Source organism: Equus caballus, chromosome 10 (assembly GCF_041296265.1).
Source record: "Equus caballus isolate H_3958 breed thoroughbred chromosome 10, TB-T2T, whole genome shotgun sequence".
In the NCBI taxonomy this organism is placed as follows: Eukaryota; Metazoa; Chordata; class Mammalia; order Perissodactyla; family Equidae; genus Equus; species Equus caballus.
This window is the reverse complement of record NC_091693.1, coordinates 9,567,802-9,592,164: the sequence shown is the minus strand read 5'-3', so window position 1 is coordinate 9,592,164 and position 24,363 is coordinate 9,567,802. Positions and strand designations below refer to the sequence as shown.

The 24,363-nt window shown below is 58.2% G+C and overlaps 1 protein-coding gene across 4 annotated transcripts in view; it reads right to left on the bottom strand.

The window, feature by feature from the left end:
• The window catches only part of RYR1 (ryanodine receptor 1), a 106,386-nt gene that overhangs the window by 42,951 nt on the left and 39,072 nt on the right, over positions 1-24,363 (bottom strand). For 2 of the 4 annotated variants that reach the window (XM_023649662.2, XM_070224377.1), the window contains exons 38-71: positions 23,811-23,957; positions 22,043-22,316; positions 21,167-21,281; positions 20,953-21,085; positions 20,472-20,566; positions 19,097-19,232; positions 18,684-18,870; positions 18,489-18,597; positions 18,016-18,136; positions 17,747-17,916; positions 16,172-16,392; positions 15,996-16,086; positions 14,982-15,122; positions 14,625-14,788; positions 14,433-14,511; positions 14,076-14,165; positions 13,467-13,607; positions 13,031-13,105; positions 12,858-12,933; positions 12,411-12,534; positions 11,286-11,401; positions 10,232-10,299; positions 10,015-10,136; positions 9,512-9,561; positions 8,927-8,987; positions 8,578-8,816; positions 6,626-6,707; positions 5,936-6,066; positions 5,364-5,696; positions 3,959-4,199; positions 2,607-2,694; positions 2,409-2,501; positions 1,821-1,835; positions 439-609 (exon numbers count right to left, since the gene is read on the bottom strand). In XM_023649662.2, coding sequence (XP_023505430.2) covers positions 439-609; positions 1,821-1,835; positions 2,409-2,501; positions 2,607-2,694; positions 3,959-4,199; positions 5,364-5,696; positions 5,936-6,066; positions 6,626-6,707; positions 8,578-8,816; positions 8,927-8,987; positions 9,512-9,561; positions 10,015-10,136; positions 10,232-10,299; positions 11,286-11,401; positions 12,411-12,534; positions 12,858-12,933; positions 13,031-13,105; positions 13,467-13,607; positions 14,076-14,165; positions 14,433-14,511; positions 14,625-14,788; positions 14,982-15,122; positions 15,996-16,086; positions 16,172-16,392; positions 17,747-17,916; positions 18,016-18,136; positions 18,489-18,597; positions 18,684-18,870; positions 19,097-19,232; positions 20,472-20,566; positions 20,953-21,085; positions 21,167-21,281; positions 22,043-22,316; positions 23,811-23,957 — 4,499 coding nt within the window. The remainder of the gene's footprint in view (positions 1-438; positions 610-1,820; positions 1,836-2,408; positions 2,502-2,606; positions 2,695-3,958; positions 4,200-5,363; positions 5,697-5,935; positions 6,067-6,625; positions 6,708-8,577; positions 8,817-8,926; positions 8,988-9,511; positions 9,562-10,014; positions 10,137-10,231; positions 10,300-11,285; positions 11,402-12,410; positions 12,535-12,857; positions 12,934-13,030; positions 13,106-13,466; positions 13,608-14,075; positions 14,166-14,432; positions 14,512-14,624; positions 14,789-14,981; positions 15,123-15,995; positions 16,087-16,171; positions 16,393-17,746; positions 17,917-18,015; positions 18,137-18,488; positions 18,598-18,683; positions 18,871-19,096; positions 19,233-20,471; positions 20,567-20,952; positions 21,086-21,166; positions 21,282-22,042; positions 22,317-23,810; positions 23,958-24,363) is intronic. The other 2 variants (XM_023649663.2, XM_070224378.1) reach the window with 1 other exon arrangement.

Below are 24,363 nucleotides of genomic sequence, written 5' to 3'. Positions count from 1 at the left end.
CCCAAGGGGTTTGGGAAGGTCCTGGTAGAGGGCTTGGAGGAGTCTCAGGGGGGCTCATGGTGTCTCAGGTGGGGCCCTCAGCATCCCAGCAGGTTTGGTGTGGTGCTGGGGGGGGGGGGGTGGGTATTCAGTAGGGTCCCTGAAGGCTCAGTGTGGTCCTGGGGTCCCAGGGGTCTTAGTGGCCTTTCTAGTTAAGGGTCCCAGTTAGGCTCCTTCGGTTCCAGGGCCCTGGCAGTATCCTGAGTAGGGTCCTCAGCATCCTGGGGGCAGGCTCAGGGCATCCTAGGGGCCAGTGAGTCCTCAGGGTCCTGGAGAAGGACTCAGCAGGGCCCTAAGGGAGGGCTTCCTGTGGGATCCTGGAGTTCATTAGGGTCCCGGGGGCTTGGTGGGGTGCTGAGAGGGATCTGGCAGGGTCCCAGAATGGGGCTGGGCAGGCACCAGGGCGTAGCGGGTCTTGGCCAGCATGATGAGGTCCTGGTCAGTGGGTGCACACATGTTCAGGCCGATGGGCAGCATCTTCTTGAGCGTGGCCACAATCAGCGACGTCTGCACGGAGTACCGGTCCCCCCGGCGCTTCTTCTTGGTGCGTTCCTGGTCCGAGCCAGCTGACTGTGGGGACACGGGGCTCAGTGCCAGCCAGAGTCCCAGCCCAGCCCCCTGCCCCAGCCCCAACCTGCAGACGTTGTCCACACTCCCGCCCCCAGCCTGGATACCAGGTACCCCCTCTCCCATCTCAGAGCCTGCCTCAGTTTCCACCCCAGACCTTGCTGATCTTTCATTTCAGACCCTCAGCCCTGACCCTCAACCCTCCCAGACCCTAACCCCTATCCGAAATCCCCAACTTCTACCCCAAACCCTTCCAGATTTCCCCCAACTCTCAGGCCTTTCTCAACCTCTGGCGTTCTTCTCCCAGAATCCCCTGAGAACTCCCAGCACGACCCCCTCCGCCCCCCGCATGCAACATGCACAACCCCACATTTCATCTCCCAAGACTGAGTTCCCAAGAATGAGACAAAGACGCAGAACCATAAAGAGTCTCAAGAGAGAAGTTGGAAGAAAAAGAGAGACACTGAGAAACCGAGACAGACAAGGAGACAGGAAGAGAGAAGATGCAAGAGACATCCAGAAAGATCTGGAAGCAGAAACACGGGGCACAGAGTCCCACAGCCGTGTTCTGAAGCCTGGGTGCAGACCCATGGCCAGGGCCAGCCCAGTCATGCCAATGGGAAGCACTGATGACAAGCTTCGGCCAGAGCCACATCCACGCTGGCTCGTCATATCGAGCATGACCCACGTGGGCCACACATGCAGCTTCTCACTGAGTCCTTGCAGAGCCCTGGGGTGGGGGGCCATGGGCCAGTGGCCCGATGCCATCCAAGGCTCAAAAGGATGACACTTGACCAAGGTCACACAGCTAACTGCCAAGAGTCAGGATTCTAACCCAAGTCTGTCTGATTCCAGAGCCCAAGCCTTAAACCCAGCCATGCGCGTGCCTTTCCCACCCCCTTCCCATCCCCCATGACCTCAGCCCACAATGCTTCGAGAGGTGCTTCAGGGAAAGCTGAGAGGTGCTGGGTTTTTTTTTTTAAACAAAAGTTAACAAAAAAAAAGTTAGATTGCCAGAAGCTGAGGGTTGGGGAGGGAATGGATGGTTCAGGGAGGTGGGGAGAGGAAGGGAATGAGGATGGAGGCTGGGAGCCAAGGATGAGGGGTGTGGAGTGGGGACAGGGGTTTCCTGGAGGCGGCGCTGAGGCTGGAGTTTGGGGGTGAAGAGGGTATTAGCCGAGAGCCATGCGGAAGGTCCCAGACGTGGGGCTGACCTGTACATCTCCTGCCTGCTTCATCGGGTTGCGGACAGAGACAAGAGGGTTACCCCAGGCCCTCAGACAACCCCAGGCCCCCTCCACACGGCCCTACCCCAGCTCCTCTGCCCCACCCGACTCGCATCCCCGAGCTGGGCCTTTCTAGACCTTGACTCCAGGAGGGTGGGTTTGTTCTTTAGGACTCTGAGGGGGGCAGTTCTGAGAAGGATGAGGGAAGAAAAAGGGGGGGTAGGAGGAAAGAAATGGGAGATGGGAGAGGAGGAAATTGGGATGGAGGCGGGAGATGGGGAGGAGAGAGAAGGGGAGAAGGAAGATGGGGAGGAGGGAGATGAAAAGGGAGATAGGGAGGAGGGAGATTGGGAAGAGAGAGGCGGAAGATGAACTGGGGCGGGAAGGCATGTGGGGAGGAGGGAGGAGATGGGGATGAGAGGGGAGGGAGATGGGGGAGGGGGCTGGGGCTGCAGGGAATGTGAGCAGGACAGGACCGGACCGGACAGGTTGGCTGGGTGAGGAGCGTCAGCTGGAAGCCCTGCAGGGTGTTCCCTCCACCCCTGCTGAGTCCTCCTCCCAGAGCAGAGCACCCACCTTGGCCATTTTGCTCTTGTTGTCGGCGGTCAGAAACGACATGTTGTTGATCTCATTCTGGACCACAAAGTTCTGCTCCTCGCGCTTGAAGTTCTGGCGGGGGAGGCAGTGCTGGGGGTCAGACGGGGTGGCGGAGGGCATCTTGGGGCGGCGGGGGCGGGGTTAGGGAGAGCAGGGGCGGAGTGGGCGGGGACTCACGTGCGACTTGGACCAGTAGATGAAGATCTCGCCCACCATCCGGAACAGCTCCTCCGCGCTGGGATTGGGCTCCGTCAGCCAGTGCGCCCTGAGCGGTAGGGAAGGGGCTCGTGAGCGATGGCTGCGAGGGGGAGGCGGAGACACCAGGAGAGGGGGCCACGCAGAGAGAGCTCAGGGGCGGCGACCAGGGGGACCAGGAGATGGCAATGGGGGGGAGGGATGGAGTTTTCTAGGGGATTCTGGCCATTCAGATGATTTGAAATTTTTAAATGGCCATTTCTTTTGTTAAAAAAGTTTTTTCTTTCTCTAACCTTTTTCTTGAAGTGTAACATACTTATAAAGTGTCAACTCAATGAATTACCACAAAGTGAACACACTTGCATAACCACCACCCAAGTCAAGAAATAGACCATTTCCAGTCCCCAGGAGAACCCTCGTGTCCTCCAGCCACTCCGCCTTCCCTCCTCTTGAAAGATGACCCTTCTCCCTGACTTCTGGCCCAGAAGTTATTTTTGTCTGTTCTTGAGTGTTACATAAATAGAGGATGCGATATGTACTCTATTTTTCATTCTTCGGACTGCTTTCATTCAACCTGATGTTTGTGCGATTCATCCACGTTGTTGTGTGTTGCAACAGGCTGTTCGCTTTCATTGCCGTGTAGTATTCCACTGTCTGAATATACCACAGTTTACCTGTTCACACTCTGACCCAGCACCCCCTCCCCTAGGAGTCTGCCCTATAGCAGTGCCCACTCATGAGCACAAGATGGATGTGCAAAGATGTCAGCATGCATACCACCACTTTCCCTTTCTGCTCTCCTCACAGACATAACTAATCAATCCGAGCACCCTTTCTCACAAAGTCTGCTGCAACCTTAAAATGTTTCAACCGGAATGGAACTTGGAGTTGAAATTTACTTGCTGTTCCTGAGTGAGGCCGCACCTTGGAGTTAATAACTGGTTAACACTGCTTCTGACTTTAGGGAGATTTTAGTCAATGCCTGCGCTTGCCCTTTTGTTTAAGACCCATGTTGCTGGGGGAAGCTAGGCTGGCCAGACTGCACTGTTTGCCTTTCTTCCCTCAATGACGGAGGAAGCCCTGCATAAATTAGACAGCCACGTGTCCCCACGCCTGGAGGGGAAAGGGGGGGTCTCCTCACAGGGGCTCCAATTCAGGAGGGGTCGGGGAGCAGAGGCCAGCAGGCTGGGTTTTGTTGGGCCAGAAGCAGTTGTGTGTGTGTGTTGGGGGGGGGGGGTCAGAAGGTTGGACAGGGTCAGGTGAGAATTGTGGGAAGTTTACAGCCGGTCAGAGGTCAGGGGTCGGGTGAGTGTGCACGGCGGGGACGTGCTGACCTGTTGTTGTCCACGTAGCGGATGAGCAGCGGGTAGAGGGCGTAGAGGTCGCGGCAGAGCACAGAGAACTCGTCCCGCACCAGGAGCTCGCCCTCCTGGGCCTCGGCCTTGGCCTCCAGGCGCAGCTGCTCCTCCTCGGCCACCACCTTGCCCGCGCGCTTGCGCAGCCGCCCGATCGTGGGGATGAAGTGCGAGTGCAGAAGCTCCGGCCGGGCCCGGCTCACGATGGGCTGGGCGAACACTGCAGGGCGGACAGGGCGCACTCGCTGCTGGCCGGCCTCCAACTCCGGCAGCTGACCTCTGACCTCTGACCCCACCCCGGACCTCTGTTCCCATCCATGACCCCCAGCCTGTACCTGTGACCCAGCAGCTATTGTTGACCCCAGCCTTACCCTGGCTTCTAACCCCAGCATCTACCTCTGATCCTGCTCCTCACCTTGGGCCCTGACCTCTGACATAGCACCTGAACCCTGATCCCAGCCATAACCTTTGACCTGAACCTGTGACCCCAGCCTGCACAAGTCTCTGATCTCTGACCCCAATGACTGAATCCTAACTTGATCTCTTACCCTAGCCCATGACCTCTCACCCCTGCCTGGCCCATGCCCAGACTCTTACCTCACTGCATGACTTCTGACTATGACCCCAGGCTTCTTATCCCAGTTTCTGACCTCTGACCCTGGTCTCTGATCCCAGCCCCAGTCTAGCTTGACCACGATTCAAAACTCAATTCCTGACATGGAACTTCTGAACTGGGAATCCCAACTCTTTTTTTTTCTTTTGTGAGGAAGATTGGCCCTGAGCTAACATCTGTTGCCAATCCTCCTCTTTTTGCTTGAGGAAGATTGTCACTGAGCTGACATCTGTGCCAGTCTTCCTCTGTTTTGTATATGGGACACCACCACAGTGTGGCTTGACAAGTGGTGCCATGTCTGCACCCAGGATCCGAGCCTGTGAACCCTGGGCCGCCAAAGCGGAGCAAGCAAACTTAACTACTTGGCCACCGGGCCGGCCCCAACTCTTTAAAGACTCATTTATTGACCCCCTGACCTAGAAGCTTAACTGTCCATATCAGGGACCTTGACACTTGACCTCTTCCTCTGACCCTTTGCATAAGGAACTCAGGCTTCTGGCCCAGCTCCTGACCCCTGGCCTAACTCTCTCCAGGCTCTAGACATTCAGAATGCAGCCTGGCGGGCTCCCAGGACCCATCCATCTACCTCAGACCCTAGGCACCTGAGATTCTGACCCCTGGCCTTTTGACCCTGAACAAACCTAGATTCTGACTCCTCCCAACTCCCAGGAGACCACGGACCCCAGGATGTCCCTATCAGACCTCAGTCACGGGACCGGAGCCCCGGGACACTGGCCCCAGCCCTCAGGAGCCTGGTGCCCCCAGACCCACCAGCGAGCCGCTTCATCCACGTGGCCTCATCGATGCCCAGGTTGTTGACGATGATTCGCAGGATATTTCCCAACAGGGAGTTGAGGTGGTCGGAGGTGACGGCTGTGCAGGGCGGGGGCGCCCCGGCGGGCAGGGCAGGCGGGGGCGCCTCGGGCCCGCGCTCCCACCAGCGGGGCAAGTAGCTGCACAGCATGGGCAGTGTGATCTCAATGACGTGCGGCATCTCTGTGTAGCGGGCCCCCGACTCGGCCAGCCCCCCGATGTCTGCCATGAGCCGCTCCAGCACCGGGATGTCGGGACACATCTCCTCCACGCTGTTGGGGAGCCCCAGGACTGGGGTGCAGGGAGGGGTCAGGGCATGCCAACCCATCTCCCATAGACCTCAGTGTCCACGCCACAAACCAGGCCCCCCCAAACTCCAGGATTCTCCTATCTGGAGCACCCCCAACCTGGGGAATCCTCAGCCCCTCAGAGCCCAGATGGGGCCATACTGCTCCCAAAGTGGGCTCTCCCCTGGGCCCCATGCTGGGCGGGATGTGACCCTGACCGCTGCCCCACCCTACATGACTTACTGGCCCGCTCGCGGGGAGACTTGGTGGTGTACACGGAGCAGGCATTATACTCGTTCAGCTGAGGCTCCAGAAACGCCACTGGCATGGCCGCTGCTAGGCGTGCCAGGCACTCCCCCAGGGCTGGCCGCAGCCTGCAAGAGGGGGCTACTTAGTTCCCATGGCCCCCTCTGCCTGGTCCTGGGTCCCAGCCCCTTCATTCACAGAAGTGCCTGTCCCTAGAGCCCTTCAGAGCAGAGACGCCCGGCACCGGTGGGCATCGATGTGGCCTTTTCCCCAGGCTTCCTGACTGCCACCCGACTCCACTGGTGATCCGGGCTCAGGAGAGCCCATGCGGGCACGGCCCGCGGCCCTCCCCGGTGCTCCCAGGCTGCTGTGGCTCCTGTGTGCTACCCTCATTTCTGCGTGCCCCTGGCCAGGCAAGCTTGTTCCCCCGTGGAGAGCAACCGGGCACCCTGACCGGCAAGTGCCTGACCACGTGGCCCCCACTGGTGGCCTCCGCGGGCCTTCCCTCCCCCTGTGCGCCCTCACGTGGCCGCCTTGGGGAACTGCAGCTGCCACAGTGCGCACGTCTGTGGCCGAGGACTGACCGTCTCCCCTGCTTTTCTCTCCCCCCATCTTCTCCTGCGCCCTCTCCTCCCCGAGCCACCACAGTACCCACCCCAGCCACAAACCATGGCTCTTCCTCCTTACTTTTCCACGTAAGGGTTCCTGGTGGTTCCCAGAGAGTAGATACTGCACAGCGTTCGGTAGCAAGAGACCTGGACGTCATCCACTGAGGGAGGGAGGGGGGGAGGGGAGGTCGGGGATGTGCCCACCCGACTCGTCCTTCCCCACCCTCCCTCGTCTCCAACAGAGGGTAAGAGCAGGGGCTGTAAGGCCAGCCTGCCATTTACTAGTTTTGTGACTTGAGCAAGGACCAGCTCTCTCTTGGCCTCAGTTTCCCTATTTGTAAAATGCAGATAATTATAGCATCTTCCTCATGGGGTGGTTGTGGGGATTAACGAGTTACTACCTGGAAAGCAGCTGGAACAGGGCACACAGCAAGCACCCCATGAGAGGAGTCATGGAGCTCTTTGATGATAGCAATGGACGCTGGCTCCAGAAGAACACAAGCAAAACTCCAATCCTGACTACAGTTTTAGATTATCCCCCCCCCCCCCCCGGCGCCGGAAGCTAGGCTAAGAACCCCATCAGGGCTGGCCCGGAGGCACAGTGGCTAAGTGTGCACGTTCTGCCTTGGCGGCCCAGGGTTCACTGGTTTGGATCCCGGGTACGGACATGGCACCACTTGGCACGCCATGCTGTGGTAGGCATCCCACATATAACGTGGAGGAAGATGAGCATGGATGTTAGCTCAGGGCCAGTCTTCCTCAGCAAAAAGAGGAGGATTGGCTGCAGTTAGCTCCGGGCTAATCTTCCTCAAAAAAAAAAAAAAAGAACCCCATCCACTTCACAAATGTCAGGAGGGCAGAAAGTGGGCAGGGGGGCTGTTCTAGATTGAAAAGAGACGACAGAGACCTAACAACCAAATGTAGTGGAGAAACACCACTGGATTCAATTCAAAATTGTTTTGAAAAACTCAAAGACATTTGGAGGGTAACGGAAATTTAAATATAGTCAGGTGAGGCGGCATGCTGAGGTTGCGGGTCCCCGAGAGGAGGTTCCTGTCCCAGGGGATGCAGGCTGAATGTTCACGGATGAAATGTCACTGTGCGTGCAACTCACATGCAAAAGTTGAGCAAAACGTTTGTAGATACCATCCCCCAGACAGTGAAGGAAAAGCAACGGGGCAAATCGTTAACAATCCTCTTCTTTTGACTTTTCCGTATGTTTTTAAATTTTCGAAATAAAATGTTAGACCGGGGAAGAACCCATCCAAGTGCTACTTTTCTTTTACCAATAAGGTCCATCTTGTCCGTGTCCCCTTAACGACAGTATGCTACACACATCCCAGGCTGGGTCACACGCTGTAGATGCCGTTTGGTGAGATAAACACTGCAGACGCTGCTAATGATTCCCCATATCTGCTCTTACCTTCTTCCTGCCCTTCTCTCCTTCCTATGACAGACCTCCAATATTTAGCCCCACACATGACCTCCCAGAATAAAGACTATTTTCCCAGCCTCCTTTGCGGCAACACGTGGCCATGTGCTAAGTTCTGGCCAATGGGATGGATGTAGGCAGAAGGGATGCGGACCACTTCTAGACTGTTCCTTTAAAAGAACCGAGGTGCCCTCCTCTTTGCTTTTCCCGTCTCCTACAGGCTCGAATGAGGATATAGCGTGTGCCATCTTGGGCCAGAAGGATAAAGCAACAGTTCAGGGATGGCAGAGCAGCAAGGTGATGGGACCAGGGATCCTGACGGTATGATCCACTTACAAGTGGATCATCACATGAGAAAGAAATACATTTCTCTCTGGTTTAAGCTCCAGTAATTCAGAGTCTTTTGTCAGAGCTCTGAACTCGTACCTCATTAACTCATTCTGTTACCTGCCGATATACTGGCTGCACACCGTCCTTACAGCAATAACCCACTCAGGAAATACACATTCAAACACCTGGGGATGCTATCAGGCGCACAGGGTGGGTGGTGTTGGCTGCCCTGACCCCCGACCCCTGCCCCCTGGGTCAGGAGCCCTTACGGATGACGTCGTCTCCGAACTGGTGCTGGGCAATGTGCTGGAAGAGCGTGGTGAGGACAGGCAGCAGGGCCACGGTGGTGTAGGTGAGGTTCTGGCCCACGCCCTTCACCTGCGTGCGCGCCTGCGACACCTTCCCCAGGCGCAGGTTCTCCACCATCTTCTCGATGTCCTCCGAGGCACTCTCGAAGAAGGAGCGGAGGCCGGCCTTCACGATCTCGGGGCCGGACTTCATCACCGTCCTAGGCGGGAAGCGGGGGCACCCCAGCTCTAGAATCGCAGATTCTAGATGTCGGAGAGTCTAGGAGAACGGGGGCTGGGGGGGAGGGGGCGCCACGACCCACGGCCCTACCTGGCATCCAGGGAGCGTGCCAGGATGTGAAGACAGTTGACCACAGCTGGAGCATCTGTCCCTGGGAGAGGAAGACGGGCTAGGGTGAAGAACGGGCTAGAGAACTCCGCCACACCGACCCCACCCGACCTCTCCCCATCCCACCCCACCCCTACCTCGACTCCCCTAGACCCCATCGCTCCCCTATCCCAGCCCTGACCCCTCTGCCTGGCCCCCCATCCCGGCCCTGACCCCTCTACCTGGCCCCCGATCCCATCCCTGACCCCTCTGCCTGGGCCCCCATCCCATCCCCGACCCCTCTACCTGGCCCCCCATCCCACCCCTGACCCCTCAGGCTGTCGCTGTCTGGTGATGAGTCTGTCCCCTCACTGGCCTGGGAGCTCCATGAGGGCAGGGCCCAGGGCTGTCCCCGTCACTGCCCTGTCCCCAGGACGACCCAGTCCACGTCCGAGACCAGAGGAGGAACACAGCGAAGGCTGCTCAGACTGAGCCGTGAGCCTGGGCTTTGTTTCTCCAGGGCGGGGCTGGTGACGAGGGGAGAGAGAGAAGATGAGGGAGAAAGGCTCGGGGAGCAGAGCCACTTACCGAAGAGAGAGACCCGGTGGCGGACAAGGGCGGCAAGCTTGCAGAAGAGGCTGAAGAAAGAGAGCGGGACAGAAGGCCAGGGGAGACGGAGCGAGGACACCAAGGGGACAAGGACACAATTAGAGGAGGCAGGGACAAGGAAGACAGGGAGACAAGGCCAGAAGACAGGGCCAGGAGGAGCGAGGATGATGGAGAAGAAAGCGAAGGAGACAGGAGGGGTGGGGAGGGGCAGAGAGATGAGCAAGGTTGAAAGTCACGGGCAGGAAGCGGAATGCTGACGGGCGGAGGCCGGCCTGCCTTTCTGACAGGTCGACCAATTCATCCCCGGTTGCCTAGGAAACCCCTAGTCCTGGGCACCCCAGCCCTTCGATCACTCCTGCAGGTACAGCGGCCAGTGCCCAGCACCTGGACAGAGCCCCTGAGGTGCAAGGTTGGAGGAAGGGGTCCAGGATTGCAATCCTGTGAGGTCAGGGGGCTGGGTCAGAGGTCACAGGGCGGCCCACCTGGTGATCATTTCCTTCTCCTTGTTGGAGGCGTGGCCGCCACTGCCCAGCACTTTGGCCGGTGTGGACAGGAAATAGAGGCAGTGGTTGGTGAAGTACTGGTTGATCAAAGGGAGCAAGATCTGGGGGGATGGGGAAGAGATGGGGGGGACTAGGTGAAAGGTGGGGAGAGCCCACCCTGTCCCCAGCCCCTCCAGCTTCTGAGCCCACCCCTCACCTTGGCAAAGAATTTAATCTCCTGTTCGTGCGGGGACTTTTCTACTCGTCCACTGCTCACCACAGCCTCTGGTGGGGGAGGGCAAAGAGGGGTGATGGTGGGTTCAAGGCTGGGGAACTCAGGGTGTTCTGACGGGGCAGAGTTAGAAAATGATGGGAGATAGATTCTTGATATGAGGCTCCCTCTGTTGGCTTTGAGATAAACCTCTCTCCCCTACCTTCCATCTGATCCCCTGACTCCTTGATCAAGCCCTTCCTGAGGCTGAAAATGGGGAGGAGGACAAACCAGGATGGGCTAAGGCCTTGGAACATCCCCCTCCTCACCTATTACAGGCCCTTTTCTTCCTGAACTTGTACTGAATAAATTTGGAATAAATTAATGAACAGACGGGACATGCGCAGGGCATCCCAGGAGGCTCAGCCTTCAGACTAGATCCAGAATCTGCCCAGTTCTCACCCTCTCCTGCTCCTGCCCCCTAGTCCGTTCCCACAGGGAGCCTGTGAACATGGAGTCGCTCAGCAAAAGCCAACAGGCCTCACCATGGCCTGCAAAGCCCCACAGGATCTGCCCCTGTCACCTCTCTGACCCCATGTCCTCTCCCGCTCCCCTCAGTCACTCGGTGGCCTCCTAATGCTCATACAGCGACCTCTCAGAGCCTTTGCACGGGGGCTCCTCTGCCTGGAACGCTCCCCAGATGTCCACACGGCTCCCTCCCCAGCTCCTTCAAGGTCTTCCTAGAATATTCTATTTGAGTTTTCACGGCCTCCATCGCCCCACATTTCCAGGCCTCCTTAGCTGGCCCTGGTGAATTCTTCCCATAACCTAACCACCTTCTAACACGCGAAGGGATCCCGCGATTTCTGACGTTCACTGTCTGAAGCCACCCCAGGACTGTAAGTTGCAGAGATCTCTGTCTCGTTCACTGCTGTATTGTCAACACCCAGGACAGTGTCTGGCACACTAAGCAGATGAGGGGAGGAAGGAGAAAGGCAGGAAACCGGGCCCCTGGGTGCACCTGCAGGGAGCGTGGGCATCGGGAGGGAATTCTGCGTACCCAGGTGGGCGATAAACTCTTGGGAAATGTCCATCCAGCGCAGCAACTGCTGCAGGAAGCCGAAGGCGAAGCGCTTCTCAATGGAAGACGTGTCCAGCTCCATGTCCTTAAGGCCTCTGCGCGGACACGCAGAGAGAGGGGTCGACCCGGCAGCACGCCTGCCCTATTTACCACGCCTCGCCAGTGCTGCCTCTGCCCCCCAGCCCTGCCTCCGCAGGCTGCTGCCTCACCTCGGGGACCCTAGGGAGTTCCCTGCTCCACCCTGGCCCCATCCCTCTTAGCCTCCTCCCCTCTGGCCTTGCCCACGCCTCCAGGCCCCACCCCTATTCACCCCGCCCCCACTCTCCACATACCACCCCCGCCTTAGCCTCCCTCCCTCTCTGGCCCCACCCCTGTTCTCCAGGCCCCACCCTCTTAGCCTCCTCCCCTCCTGGCCCCACCCCTGTTCTCCAGGCCCCACCTTCTTAGCCTCCTCCCCTCCTGGCCCCACCCCTCCTCTCCAGGCCCCACCCTCTTAGCCTCCTCCCCTCTCTGGCCCCGCCCCTCCTCTCCAGGCTCCACCCCTCTTAGCCCCCTCCTCTCTGGCCCCGCCCCTCCTCTCCAGGCCCCACCCCTCTTAGCCCCCTCCTCTCTGGCCCCGCCCCTCCTCTCCAGGCCCCACCCCTCTTAGCCTCCTCCCCTCTCTGGCCCCGCCCCTCCTCTCCAGGCCCCACCCTCTTAGCCCCCTCCTCTCTGGCCCCGCCCCTCCTCTCCAGGCCCCACCCCTCTTAGCCCCCTCCTCTCTGGCCCCGCCCCTCCTCTCCAGGCCCCACCCCTCTTAGCCCCCTCCTCTCTGGCCCCGCCCCTCCTCTCCAGGCCCCACCCTCTTAGCCCCCTCCTCTCTGGCCCCGCCCCTCCTCTCCAGGCCCCACCCCTCTTAGCCCCCTCCTCGCTGGCCCCGCCCCTCCTCTCCAGGCCCCACCCTCTTAGCCCCCTCCTCTCTGGCCCCGCCCCTCCTCTCCAGGCCCCACCCTCCTTAGCCCCTCCGTCCCCCCGCCCTCTGCCCGGTGGGATTCTCCCAGCTTTTGCCCTGCGGTTCCGCCCACGTCCCGCGCTACTCCCAGGTCCAGCTCCCAGCCCTCGTGCCTGGTGACGGCATAGCCGTTCATCTGCAGGAACTTGAGCAGCTCCTGGGCCTTCTCTCGATCTCGTGCCTTCTCCTTGGCCGTGAGCGTGTCGTAGGGGACCAGCAGGGGGTGGGAGCCACCACCTGCAGCGGCAAAGACCAGGTATCAGGGGGCTGGGGAGGACCCGGGCCACTCTCATGGAAGTGGTTCTGTAGTTTAGGGCGTGCACGATTAGTGTAATAAGGACTGAGGTAAGAATAACCAGAACATGGCTTTCCGATGCTCCTCACACCCTCGCTACAGCCCTAGGTAGCAAACGCTGTCATTATCCCCATTGCACAGACGCAGAAACCGAGCTTCAGCGGGTGAAAGCAATTGTGCAAAGTCACACGACTGCACCCTGCGGAGCCCGTGACTAGGGGACCGCGGTGAAGGGGGTCTGTGCAGGGCCGGATGGCCGCCTCACCCTTGGCCTCCAGCTCCTGCTTCTTCTTCCGCCCCCACGTGTTGTGGTAATTCTCCGCCAGTTGCTCTGCCATGGCCTGGGAGTGGATGCAAAGACTCAAGGCCCAGATTCAGAGGATCCTCCAACCCCAACAGACATCTCCATGTCCCCAAATACAGAGTCAGGGGTCTCACCTGCAGCTCCCGGGACAAGGTAACTCCGCTGAGGTCGGGGGGCTGCGGGTTGTAGCCTTCGCGCGGATCATAGGTCTGAGAGGACAAGGGGGAGAGGGGGGCTTGACGGCCTAGCAGGGAGCCCGGGCCCCAACCCAATCCACCCTGCGCCTGGCCCTAGACCCCTGCTCGGCGCCTTTTCCTTAAGGCCCCGTCTCTAAGTCACTTTCGCCTTCTCTCCTCTGCTGTTTGCGGTTCTTCCGACCATGCCCTCTCCTTTCCCAGATTTCTCAGCCTTCCTGCCCTCCCGCCTTCCCCGACCCCGCCCCCTTCCCTTGGCTCTTCTCCCTTCTCGACCCACCCCCTGCCTGGCCCCACCCTCTCCCGGCCCCGCCCCTCGCCCTAGCCCCTGCCCACCCCCTGGTGACCCCGCCCTCTGCCCCGGCCCCGCCTCCACCTGGGCACTTTGGGATATCTTCCGCGTTTTTTTCTTCTCCGTCTTCTCCTCGTCACCCTCCCTGGCCTTCTCTATCGTCCATTCCCAGGCAATCATGGCCTTCAAGGACTCCTTGATGGGCCAGCGGTAAATCTCTTTGTCCTGCGGTGGACAGGAGGGAACGAAGTTGATGGAATGGGGTGAGAGGGAGGTGGAGGTCGGAGCCCCTGGCTCAGCCTCCCTGGCCTCCAGTGTCCCAGGAAGCCGACAGCCCCGACCACGAGGGTAGGAAGTGGTCCAGCCGGGATACGAACCCAGGCCTCTTACTGCTCTGTAACAGAGCCTCCCAAACCAACCCTCATTATCCCATTTTACACGTGAGACTCGGAGAAGTTAAATGGCACCGTCAAGGCAGCAAACCCAGTCTCTCTGACTCTAGAAGGAACACTAGGAGTCTGGGTTCTAGGGGAGGCAGCCAAGTTTGAGGAAAAGCAAAGTCCTTGGGTGGGGAGCCCCAACCTGCAGACGGAGCCTGATCCAAGCCCGTGAAGCAGACACACTCCTCCCTGAACCCCCAAAATGGGAGGTTTCACTCTGGACCCCCAACATGGGGCCCCAAGGCTTGGTCACCTTCTCTGAGAAGGTCTTGTAGGGCCTCAGCATGGGGTGTGTCTTCAGTTCCTCATCTATGTTCTCCCCATAGGACCAGTTGTTCTGGATCTGGAGGCAGAGAGGGGATGGTGGAGGCTGTGCCGCTATGGAGCTGGGGGTGGGGCGGGATGAAGGGTAGACAGCAGCCTGGGGGACACAGGGCGGGAACCCTGGAGGGCTGAGGGCTCCAGAGGAGCCTGTGGGTCCTAGGAAGAGTTAGGGGTCTCGGGGAAGTTTGGAGGCCTCAGGGAAGACCTGGGTCTGGGGAAAGCTGGGGTCTTGAGGGAGGCCGGCAGGGGTGGGGGGTCCTGGTGAGGGGAGGACCCTGACGCCAACCTTGTCGAAGGCCCACTTCTCATGTGTGTACTCAGCGAACTTGTTAATGAAGGAGTCCAGCTTCTCTGGGATGATCACACTATCAAGGGGGACAGGATCAGCACATGCTGGGGCTGGCCCCTCCTTCCACCTCTGACATCACCTCCTTCTCCCAGCCCCCAGCCCCACCGCCCTCCTGGCCCCAGGCCTCACTTGAGGGTCTCCACAGGCCGAGGATCAAAGTTGCCTTCAGCGTCCACCGTGGCCTTCTTCTCGGCCTTGGATGAGTACGAGGCGTCCACATAGTCGGGGGGCAGGGCCCCTGCGATGGCGCACAGACAAGGCATGGCCATGCGGTACAGCTCTTGGTCGTACTTCTGCAGATGCCGGGGGTGGGGCGGTCACCACAGGCCTGGCTGAGCCTTCCAATCCTGGAGCCCCAGGACCTCAAACTCACCCCTCCAATCATCAACCCCCTTCCCTGAACCCGAAGGATTTCATTCTGGATCCAAGACTTTGGGCCCCAAACCCTCCAAACAGGCTCCTTTCAGGGCCCCCGGGGGCCCAGACCTTATGGGCCAGTGAGTCAAAGATGCCCCAGAAGAGTTTCCGAGTGAGGTGCAGCTCTTCCTCTGACGTGATCCCGAAGTTGGCCCAGCCCGTCGGGAGGCAGTAGTACTTCCAACAACGCTCATAGTGGTTGGTGAGGAGCTGGGTGGAAGCAAGAGGGGGACACACAAATAAAGGGAGCATAAGCAGCTGGCAGGCAAGTGAGGGTCCTGGGAGGCCCAGGGGTGCCAGTGCTTTTAAATTATGAAGGAGGTGTGGATTATGCAAATGATATGCTAACGAGGAGGAAATAGTATCACGAGCGGTCCTGGACAGTTTCTTATGCAAATTTGGCATTCTAATTTAGAGTCAGGGTGGGCATTAAATCAGAGCTGGATTTGTCAGTGTTCCTTTACACAAATAAGCATGCTAATATTAATCCGTGGGTAGAGTCATGTGCAAATGGGCATATGGAGAGAGTGATCCACACTTATGCGAATTACTATGGCAAATAGAAACATAGACAGAACCCCTGCAAATATATGGTAATTGGGAAGAGGGCCTCCACCATCCAATATGCAAATTGAAGTAGGACTGATTTAGCTGTGTTATGCAAAATAGTCAAGCTATCCGAGTTGGGGGTATCTCCTTATGCAAACTAGCACGCAAGTGAAAAAATATAGGAGAGACAGTGTGCAAATATTCAGAATAGCTGTGGTACTGTTTATTCAAATAAATGCACTCATTTGAATAGTGGAAGGCTGGTGGTCTGACCATGCAAATAAGCAAGCTAATTAGGAAAAGCGGTGCACCCCATGCAAATCTATGCTAATTGAGGCGGGGGCTGGCTCACTGTTAGGCAAATTAAATGCTAATTAGGGAGTGTTAGAGGCACCAATGACGCAAAGCGAATGTCCTGGGAATCCCGCTAGGCAAATTAAGAACGCCAAAGAGGTTTCTAGGGGGCTTCCCAGGGCAGAGCCAGCGGGTGGGTGGGGCATGCAAATGAGCACGCTAAAGAGGGCTCGCCCTCACCTTGAGCGGCATCTTGGCGAACTCGTTAAGGATGGGCACGTCGAACACCAGGCGCCGCAGCAGGTGCTGTAGCATAGACGGGCGGATGTACCTGCGGGGACACGTAGTGATGGCGGATGTCACCCTGAGGCCCACCGCTCCCCGCCATACCGTCCCGCCTCGGGGTCCCGCCCCACCTGCAGAGCGCCATGAGGCAGTCCTCGATGATGTCGCGCTGCGCCTTGGTGAGCGAGCGGCCGCGGGACAGGCGGTACACCGTGTGAAGCATGGAGTCCACCATGATGGCGCGGTGCTCGGTTCCCGCGAAGAGCGGCGCGCACTTGGTGATGAGCGGCAGCACGGCCACGCACAGGTAGCGGTTCAGCGCCAGCGCCATCTCCGTGGTGCTGAAAGTGGCCTGGGGCGCAGGGCAGGGACATCAGGCCCGCTGCACGCTCCTGGGGTTGCCCTGGCACCCGTCCTGGACAACTCTGAGCAAACGACCCAGGCTTCTGATCTTCCCCCCAAACCAGCTCTTCCCAGTCTTATGACTCTGGACTATGCAAAATTTTACACACACACACAAAAATCGAAGTGCCAATCAATGAACCCTCATGACCCAGATTGGACTGTTGAGCAGATACGCACCTTCTGCAGGCTTGTTTCCTCTCTCTCTCTCACCTTTTTTTCCTCTAATATTTTCATGCGACCTCCACACACATCCCATTTTACCCACGGGTACTTAAAATGTGTGTCTCCCTTCAGACAAGTGCTTCCAGTTAACATTCCACGCTGCCATTATCACACCACACAGAATTAACAATCCCTTACTCTTCATGACCAGTCTTCTCCAAGGGTCTCAAAAATTGCTTTGCATTTAGCCAGGATTGTTTGGATCAGGGTCCCAAGAAGGGCCACATACTGTATTTGGCTGATGGCTCTTTTCCTCTGTAACTGTCCCTTTTCCATGCTATTTATTTGCTGGAGAAATAGGGTCATTTGCCCAGTGGAATTTCCCACATTTTGGCTTTGGCTGGTCGCTTCCCGGTGGTGTCTGTTAACTTGTCCCTCTGTCCCCTGGACTTCTGATAAACTGGTGGTTACAGATTGAAGTTCCTTTCCCTGTTAACCGCCAACAGTTATTTCTCCCACCTTCAGAAGAGCCTCCCCTTGACCAAGCTCACCCTCCAGCACACCACCGTCCCTCTGCCTCCTCTGTCACCAACTCGTGTAAAGAACTGTCGACACTCGCTGTCTCCAGTCTCTCCCTTCCCAGGCTCTCAGCCAGACTTTCCTCCAACCTTCACACTGCTTGTCCAGCTCACCAGGGACCTTCATTTGGCCAAACCAGCACCTCAGGCCGCTGCTGGCCTCAGACCCTGGCCTGTGCCCACTGGGAGGGATCCCCCTGCTCAGGCCAGGCCGGTGGCTCAGGATGTGGACCACACCCAAGGGGAGTTCAGTTCTCAGTCCTCATCTTACGTGGCCTTGTCATTTTCTGTTACTATTATTGTGGTTGTGCACAGGTCTTTGTGTCTCCATGTGCTGAGCCATCAGTGAGAATGATTATTCTTAACACCTGAGGTCTTGGAGATTTCCACCTGGCCTATCCAGAACTCAGAGTTTTTCCTGGTTCTTGTTTTCTGTCTTGATGGTGGGGGAGGGAGGATTATGACACGTGCACAATTTCAGAACAAGCCACCGTGCTGCTGCTGTTCCCACGACCCATCTCACATCCCGCTCTGGACAGGGAGGCTGGCCAGGCAGCTCACCGTGTCCAGCGAGGCGGCCGCCCGCATGTCAGGCAGGAACCCCACGTCTAGGACGTGCAACAAGAAGTCCTGGTTCTCGATGCCATACACGCGGTCCAAGAAGAGCACCATGGAAGCCTTGTGGTCGGGCACGAAGGATGCCGACATCTTGGGCTGCACCAGAGCCCCATCTGTGGGCAAGGAGGGCAGGGGGTGAGGGCCGCCCCTGGGCCCCGGCGGCTCCCTCCCCAGCATCACTCCCTTGCGGAGTCCCGCCCCGTCCTCCGCACCTTTGCCCAGGGTGGGGATCTGCAGAGGGAGGCTGATGATGCCCACGAGGTCGTCCAGGGGCACGAGGGAGCGCAGGATGGCGCGGATCCTCAGAGCTTCGCCTTTGCCGGCTTGGATTAGCTGGAGGGGGAGGTGCGCACGTCGTTACTCCATCCATGGCTTCCTGACACGCTGGCAGGTGGCGCAGGCCTCCTTCTGGGGGGCTAACTCTAGGACGCCCAGCTGCCCCCTCTGCCGGTGCTTCCCCACTGCAGCGCTGACCACCCCCGCTCCCCTTGCCTGGTCTCCTCCACTGGACCGGGAGCTCCATGACAGCGGGCCTGGGGTGTCCTGGTCGCTGGTGTGTCCCCAGGATTGCCTAGCTCGGGACCACCCCCATAGCAAGAGCTCAGTCAGTGTTGTCATGTCTGAATGAGGAGGTTCTAGGGTGGCCATGGATGCCCCTCCCCGTTCCTGGCCTTTTGGGGCTCACATGCATCTCTGGCGCACAGCGTCCCAGCAGGTCGATCAAGGCAGCGTAGAAGGACATGATGGCATGTCCCAGGTGCACCCGGTTTTCCTCAGGGGGCTCCTCGCCGAAGCTGCGGGGGAAGGCGGTGGTGTGGGGGAGGCAGCGAGGGGCCGGGGGAGGGCGGGCCGTTCGGCGATGGACGGGGCGGGGACTCACTGCTCGCGCCTCCGGTCCCTGCGGACACCGGGGCCGTCCCGCGCGGGGTCCTCGGAGATGCGGATGGCCTCTTCGATGGTGGCCAGCAGCCCCGAGCCGCCCTCCCCTCGCAGGGCCGGCCCGAAGCACTCGGGCTTGCGGATGAGCAGCCGCACCACCACGTTGGCGTTCTCCTCCACGCTCTCTCCTGGCCGCGGGGCGGGGGCGGGGCCTCGTGAGCCACCAAGCAGGGACCGCCCCCCGGGGCAGCCCCGCACCCAGCACCTCAAGGGGTGACGCCAGGCCGCTGCTGGCTCACACCCTGGCCCGTGCCCACCGGGAGGGATCCCTGCGCAGGCCGGGCCGGGGGCTCAGGATGTGGACCACACCCCGGGGGAGCTTCCACCGGGGCCCCGCCTCCCGTCCTGCCTCACCATTCACGAAGACCGCGAAGCGCAGGAAATCCAGGTAGCGCTCTCCGCCGCAGGGGTTCCAGCCGATGTCCGGGTACCCTTTGGCCAGGAGCATGGGGCAGCTTTGGAGCCCACAGCCTGCCAGGTAGGACACCACCTGCGGGCGGAGGAGGCTCAGCCAGGGCCAGACCTTCACCACTTTCCTCACCAAGGCGCAGGTCCCTGGCCATCCTTGGGGCTCCACAGGCCAATTCATCTCTCTATCCCTCCGCAAACAATAACCCTCATCTCCCACCTGGACCATCCCAGCGGCCTCCTCCCTGCCTCCCTGCTCACCCCAGTCTGTCCCCCACACACAGTCAGAAGGCCCCTGCAAACACCTGAGTCAGGTCATGCCCCTCCCCTACTCAGAACCCTCCTGTGGCTCCATCTTACTTAGCGTAAAAGCCAGGGCCCTCACTGTGGCCCACAGGACCCTCCACACAATCTGCCCTGTCACCTCCCTGCCCTCACCTCCCTCTGCTCACCCCTCCCTTCCTTGGCTCCAACCACACTTTGCTGTTTCTCAAACTCATGAGGTTCATTCCTGCCTCAGGGCCTTTGCACTGGCTGTTGCCGGCCTGGAATGCTCTTCCCTCGATGTCCATAAGGCCCCTCACCTCCTTCAGAGCTTTCCCTGGATGTCACCCGATGAGGCTTTCTCTGACCGCTCTTGTCTAAACTCGGACACCCTGTGACACGATATTTCTCTCTCCTGCTTACTTTTTTCCTCAACACTCGTCACCAGCTACACACCTGTATTTTACTTAATCATCTTATCATCCATCCTCCCAGCTAGTCACCTTCACAAGGACAAGGCTTTTTGACTGTCCCAGTCACTGTCACACCCCATGCCCACAGGTGCTCAATCAATATTGGTTAAATAAGTAATACATAACCGCGGGTAACTGCTATTGAGTGCTTATTGTTTTATAAACGCAGCCTGGATTAACTCATTTAATCCCCAGAAGTCTATGAAGTGGTTTCTATTATGATATTCATTCTACAGATGAGGAGACAGAGGCCTGGAGAAGTTAAGTCACTTGTCCAAGGCCACACAGCAAGGGAGCCGGGGTTGTTGACCTAAGTCACTGGACTCCAGAGCCCAGGCCCTTCACTGCTACATGCAGAAGCGGGGGCACAGGGGCCAAGAGGCACCTCAAGGCCGCGCGGCTGGGGAGGGGGAGTGTGGATTCGCACTCAGCCCCATGAATGAGTGACTGAGTCCTGTTCTTGCCCAGCAAATTGTTCCCCTTCTGATCGGGTCCTGGACCACCCAGAATCGCCCCTCCGAATGGGTCCCAAGTCAGCAGGGGCCCCGGGGGGCCTCAGGGGGCCTGGTCTCCTCCATCTGCACCTTCTCCAGGTCCTGCTCCTGCAGCGCCAGGGCCAGCTCATTGTTGTCAATGACGGAGGCAGCCGCCACATCCAGGGGCGTGGAGCCCTGCATGCCTGTGGGGTGAGAGGCCACGAGAATGCTCTTTGGAGGTGTGCGGCCGCCTGTCTCATTCCTGCTTGCCTCACCTCCTCTAGGAAGCCCTCCCTGACCACCCCTTTTCCAGCCTGGGTCAGGGGCCTCCTCTGGCCTGTGCTTCCCCATCCCTGGCCTGACTGTTCTGGGCTGTCGCTGTCTGGGATGAGTCGGTCTTCCCCACGGCACTGGGAGGCCCCTAAGGGCCAGATCCAGGGCTCTCTGGGTGTCCACAGCACTGCCCATTACAGGCCCAGATCCAGAGTGGGTTGAGAGGGAGTGTTTGTTGAATGACTGAATGAGTGAGTGAGCCCAGAGAATGAGGTGGGCCTGGATGGACGGCCAGGAGGGAGACGAGGGTCCTCACCCAGGCCGATGCCGCTGTTCTCCAGCAGGTAGCTCAGGTGGTCGAACATGGAGCGCTGGTTCTGCCGGCTGATGCGACAGAAGTAGCAGAGGAAGCGGCAGCAGCTCGTCACCATCTTGGGGAAGCGGATCTCCTGGGCAGGCAGGGGGGCCGGGGGTCAGTGCTGCCCTCCGCGGCCCCCGCCCCTGAACCCCCGGCCCCCTGGGCCCCTTACCTTGGATTCGCCACCCCCGAGGACGTTGACCATCACCTCCATGACCGTCTCGTGCATGCCCAGCGCCCGCATCAGGTTCGGGTGTTGATAGAAGACCTTGTTGTTCATGATGTTCCTGGAGCCAGAGAGCGCATGCGTCACCAGGGGCGGGGGGAGGGGGGGGCCAACTCCAGGGAGGGCCCCCAGCCCTTGGGGGAGCTGTCGCCTCCACGTGATGACAGTTAACACTCATCGAGCTTACTCTGTGCCCGGCCCAGCCCCTTTACAGCTCTGAACTCGTCCACTCTCTGTCCGCTCTGGGAGGGGGATTATAATTGCCCCTATTTCACAGACAAGCAAGCCAAGGCCTGGACCCACGGTGGGCTCCCCTGGGGAGGAGACCTTCGTCCTGTGGCCCATGGAATCCCCAAGTGCTTCAAAAGGGCCTGGCACACAGTAGGTGCTTGGAGTTTGCTGAGTGAATGAATGAGGCACACTAGACACTGAGTGAGTGCTCAATACTATTCCCATTATTATTACTCCTGCGACTGTGCGCAAGCTCACTAAGGCCGCACCACGACTCTATGAGGGAGACGTGCTCTCTCCATTTTGGAGACGAGGAAACTGAAGCTCAAAGATGGTAAACTTTGTGCCAAGAGTTGCAGGTGAGTAGGAGCTGTTACGTGGGGTGGATGGAGTGGTAAGAGGAGGGGACATGACCCAGGGAGATGGGCTGGCTGAGGGGGGAGGAGGGGATGACGCTGAGCATGGGGCAGAAGTGGGAGAGGGAGACATCATTGTATCCAGGGGACATGACCCAGGGGGACAAGCTGGAGCTGGGAAGGCGCCCCTCTCTTCCCCGGGACATGCAAAGTCAGGGGAGCGGGCGGGGCTCACCCGATGCTCTGGATCATCAGGTTCTCCTCCTGGGGGCCCATCTGCACGATGAGCAGCGAGCGGATCTGGCCCAGGCACTCAAGCAGGCTCATGGTGTCCGCCATGGAGGACGGTGAGATGGTGTAGGCCCGGGGCAGGGCGCGCAGCAGCTCCCCGAGGCCGTCGTACTGCCGGTGCAGGAGGCTGAACATGGCACGCACCAGCTCTGGGCTCTGCACGAAGTCCTCTTGCGCCCAACGCACCACCGTGTGGGACACGAGCTCCTGCAGGGACTCTGGACGGGGACGCAAGAGTCAGAACCCTCCATCTGGCCAGGGCTTTGAGCCAGAGCCATGCGGAAGGGGCCCCTCTTTCCAGAAGGCTCCTCAGTCACTAAGGGCCCACATCCTCCACCTGCCAGGGGTGCGCGAATCCGGGCAGATGTTCTCCTGTTGCCCTAAGACTCTCTGCTCTCTTCACCCTCATCCTCACTCCTCAGGGCCCCCGACCAGTCTCAAGAGGAAGAAGGAACTGTGTCACTCAGAACAGCAACGCACTATTGTAAGCAGTTCACTGTGCATCTTTGAAAGCACAAGTCCCAGCTCCATTGGTTCTGTACAAATGCCACCAACATTTCATCAAGAGAGGCGACAGACACAAAGATAAGCTGGGAGGACTTTGGCGTCGTCTGAAAATGATGTCAAAACAACTCATTTATTTTCCCTGCTGATCTCGGTGGGACTCACCTCTCCCATGTCCCACATCCATTTTGCTCTCTGTTTCTTTTTCTCCCAACCCTTTTCCTTCTCGGGATTTCTGGGAGAGAAGACAGATGTCCCCTGTATCTCAGTGTTAGAAGAAAACTCCATGCACTGGCATTGAATGATGGTGTCACTTCATGACTGGCAATATGTTAATCCTACCTTCCTTCCAGCAGCCCTACACAATCCGGCCCTGTCCCCTCTGACCTCATCTCCTGCTCCTCTCCCCCTTATCCTCTCTGCTCCAGCCACATGGGCCTCTAAGCATGTCAAGCATGTCCCTGACTCAGGGCCTTTGCACTGGCTGTTCCCTCTGAACCAATCATCCTTCCCCAGATCTTTGCACACCTCACTCCCCAGCTCCCACCCCGCTGTCTTTGTCCCTCTCACTCAGTTTTATTTTTCTTCTCAGCACCCGTGGCCACCTGACATTATGATATGTGTATATTTATGTCTGTTGTAATAGTCTAAACTCCTCGAGGGCACGGACTTTGACTCTTCCCCTACTGTACTCCCCAGCCCTGCCAACAGTGCCTGGCCTGGAGTTGGCCCAATAAAAGTTTCCTGAATCTTGCAGAATAAACCCTGTACCAACGTCAGGGACTCTGTCCTTGTTAGATGGAGCTGATATATAGTTTGCACAGTGATCCACTGGACCAACATTTATCATAACTGGGTTTCTAATGCCTCAGCACAGTAATTGTCTCACCAAGAAAGAAAAGAAAAACAAACAAGAGCCACAAGGACATGGAAACCACGAAGGTAAAGGAGTTGCCACCATCCCAAGGTTGGGTGTATGTCTCTGGGCTGGAGGGCTACCCATGCTATCCTGGTGCAACACACGTACAGTGCAGCCCCCACATTTGGGCCACACCTCCCACCTGCCTCATCTCTCACCCCGCCCTCCACTCCTCCTCTCTCATTAATACCCATATACCCCTCCTTGCCCTACTCCTCATGCACGCGGCTCCCCAAGCACAGGGCTGCCCACCCCGCCCCAGCCCCCTCCTGGTGGTCCCAGTCCTCACGGGGTTTGCTCTCCTCTGCGGGCGGCTCATCCTCAGGCTTCTCTTTCTTCTTCTTCACCAGCCGCACTTTCTCCAACAGGCTCATCAGGCGGCTACTCAGGGTGGCCTCTTCCTCCGGTTCCTCCTCCTCGCCCTCCAGCTGAATTCCTGGAGGTGATCAAGACGGGAGGGAGTGTCATTCATCCATTTGCTCATTCGTCTGCTCAAGCATTCACGTCTTATTCATTCATCTGTTTGTGTATTCATTTCTCATTCATGGGGGTTTTCATTTATTTCTTTACATGTTCATATGTTCGTTCATTTAATCATTCTTTGAAGCATTTGTCTTTTAAATCGGCTACTATAAACAGGTTCAAAGAACTAAATGAAACCATGTCTAAAATATTAAAGAGCAGTATGATGACAATGACTTATCAAATGGAGAATATTAATAGAGAAGTAGATAATATAAAAATAACCATATGGAAATCTGGAGGTGAAAAGTAAAACAACAGAAATTTAAAAATCACTAGAGGGGTACAACAGCCTATTTGAGCTGGTAGGAGAAAGAATC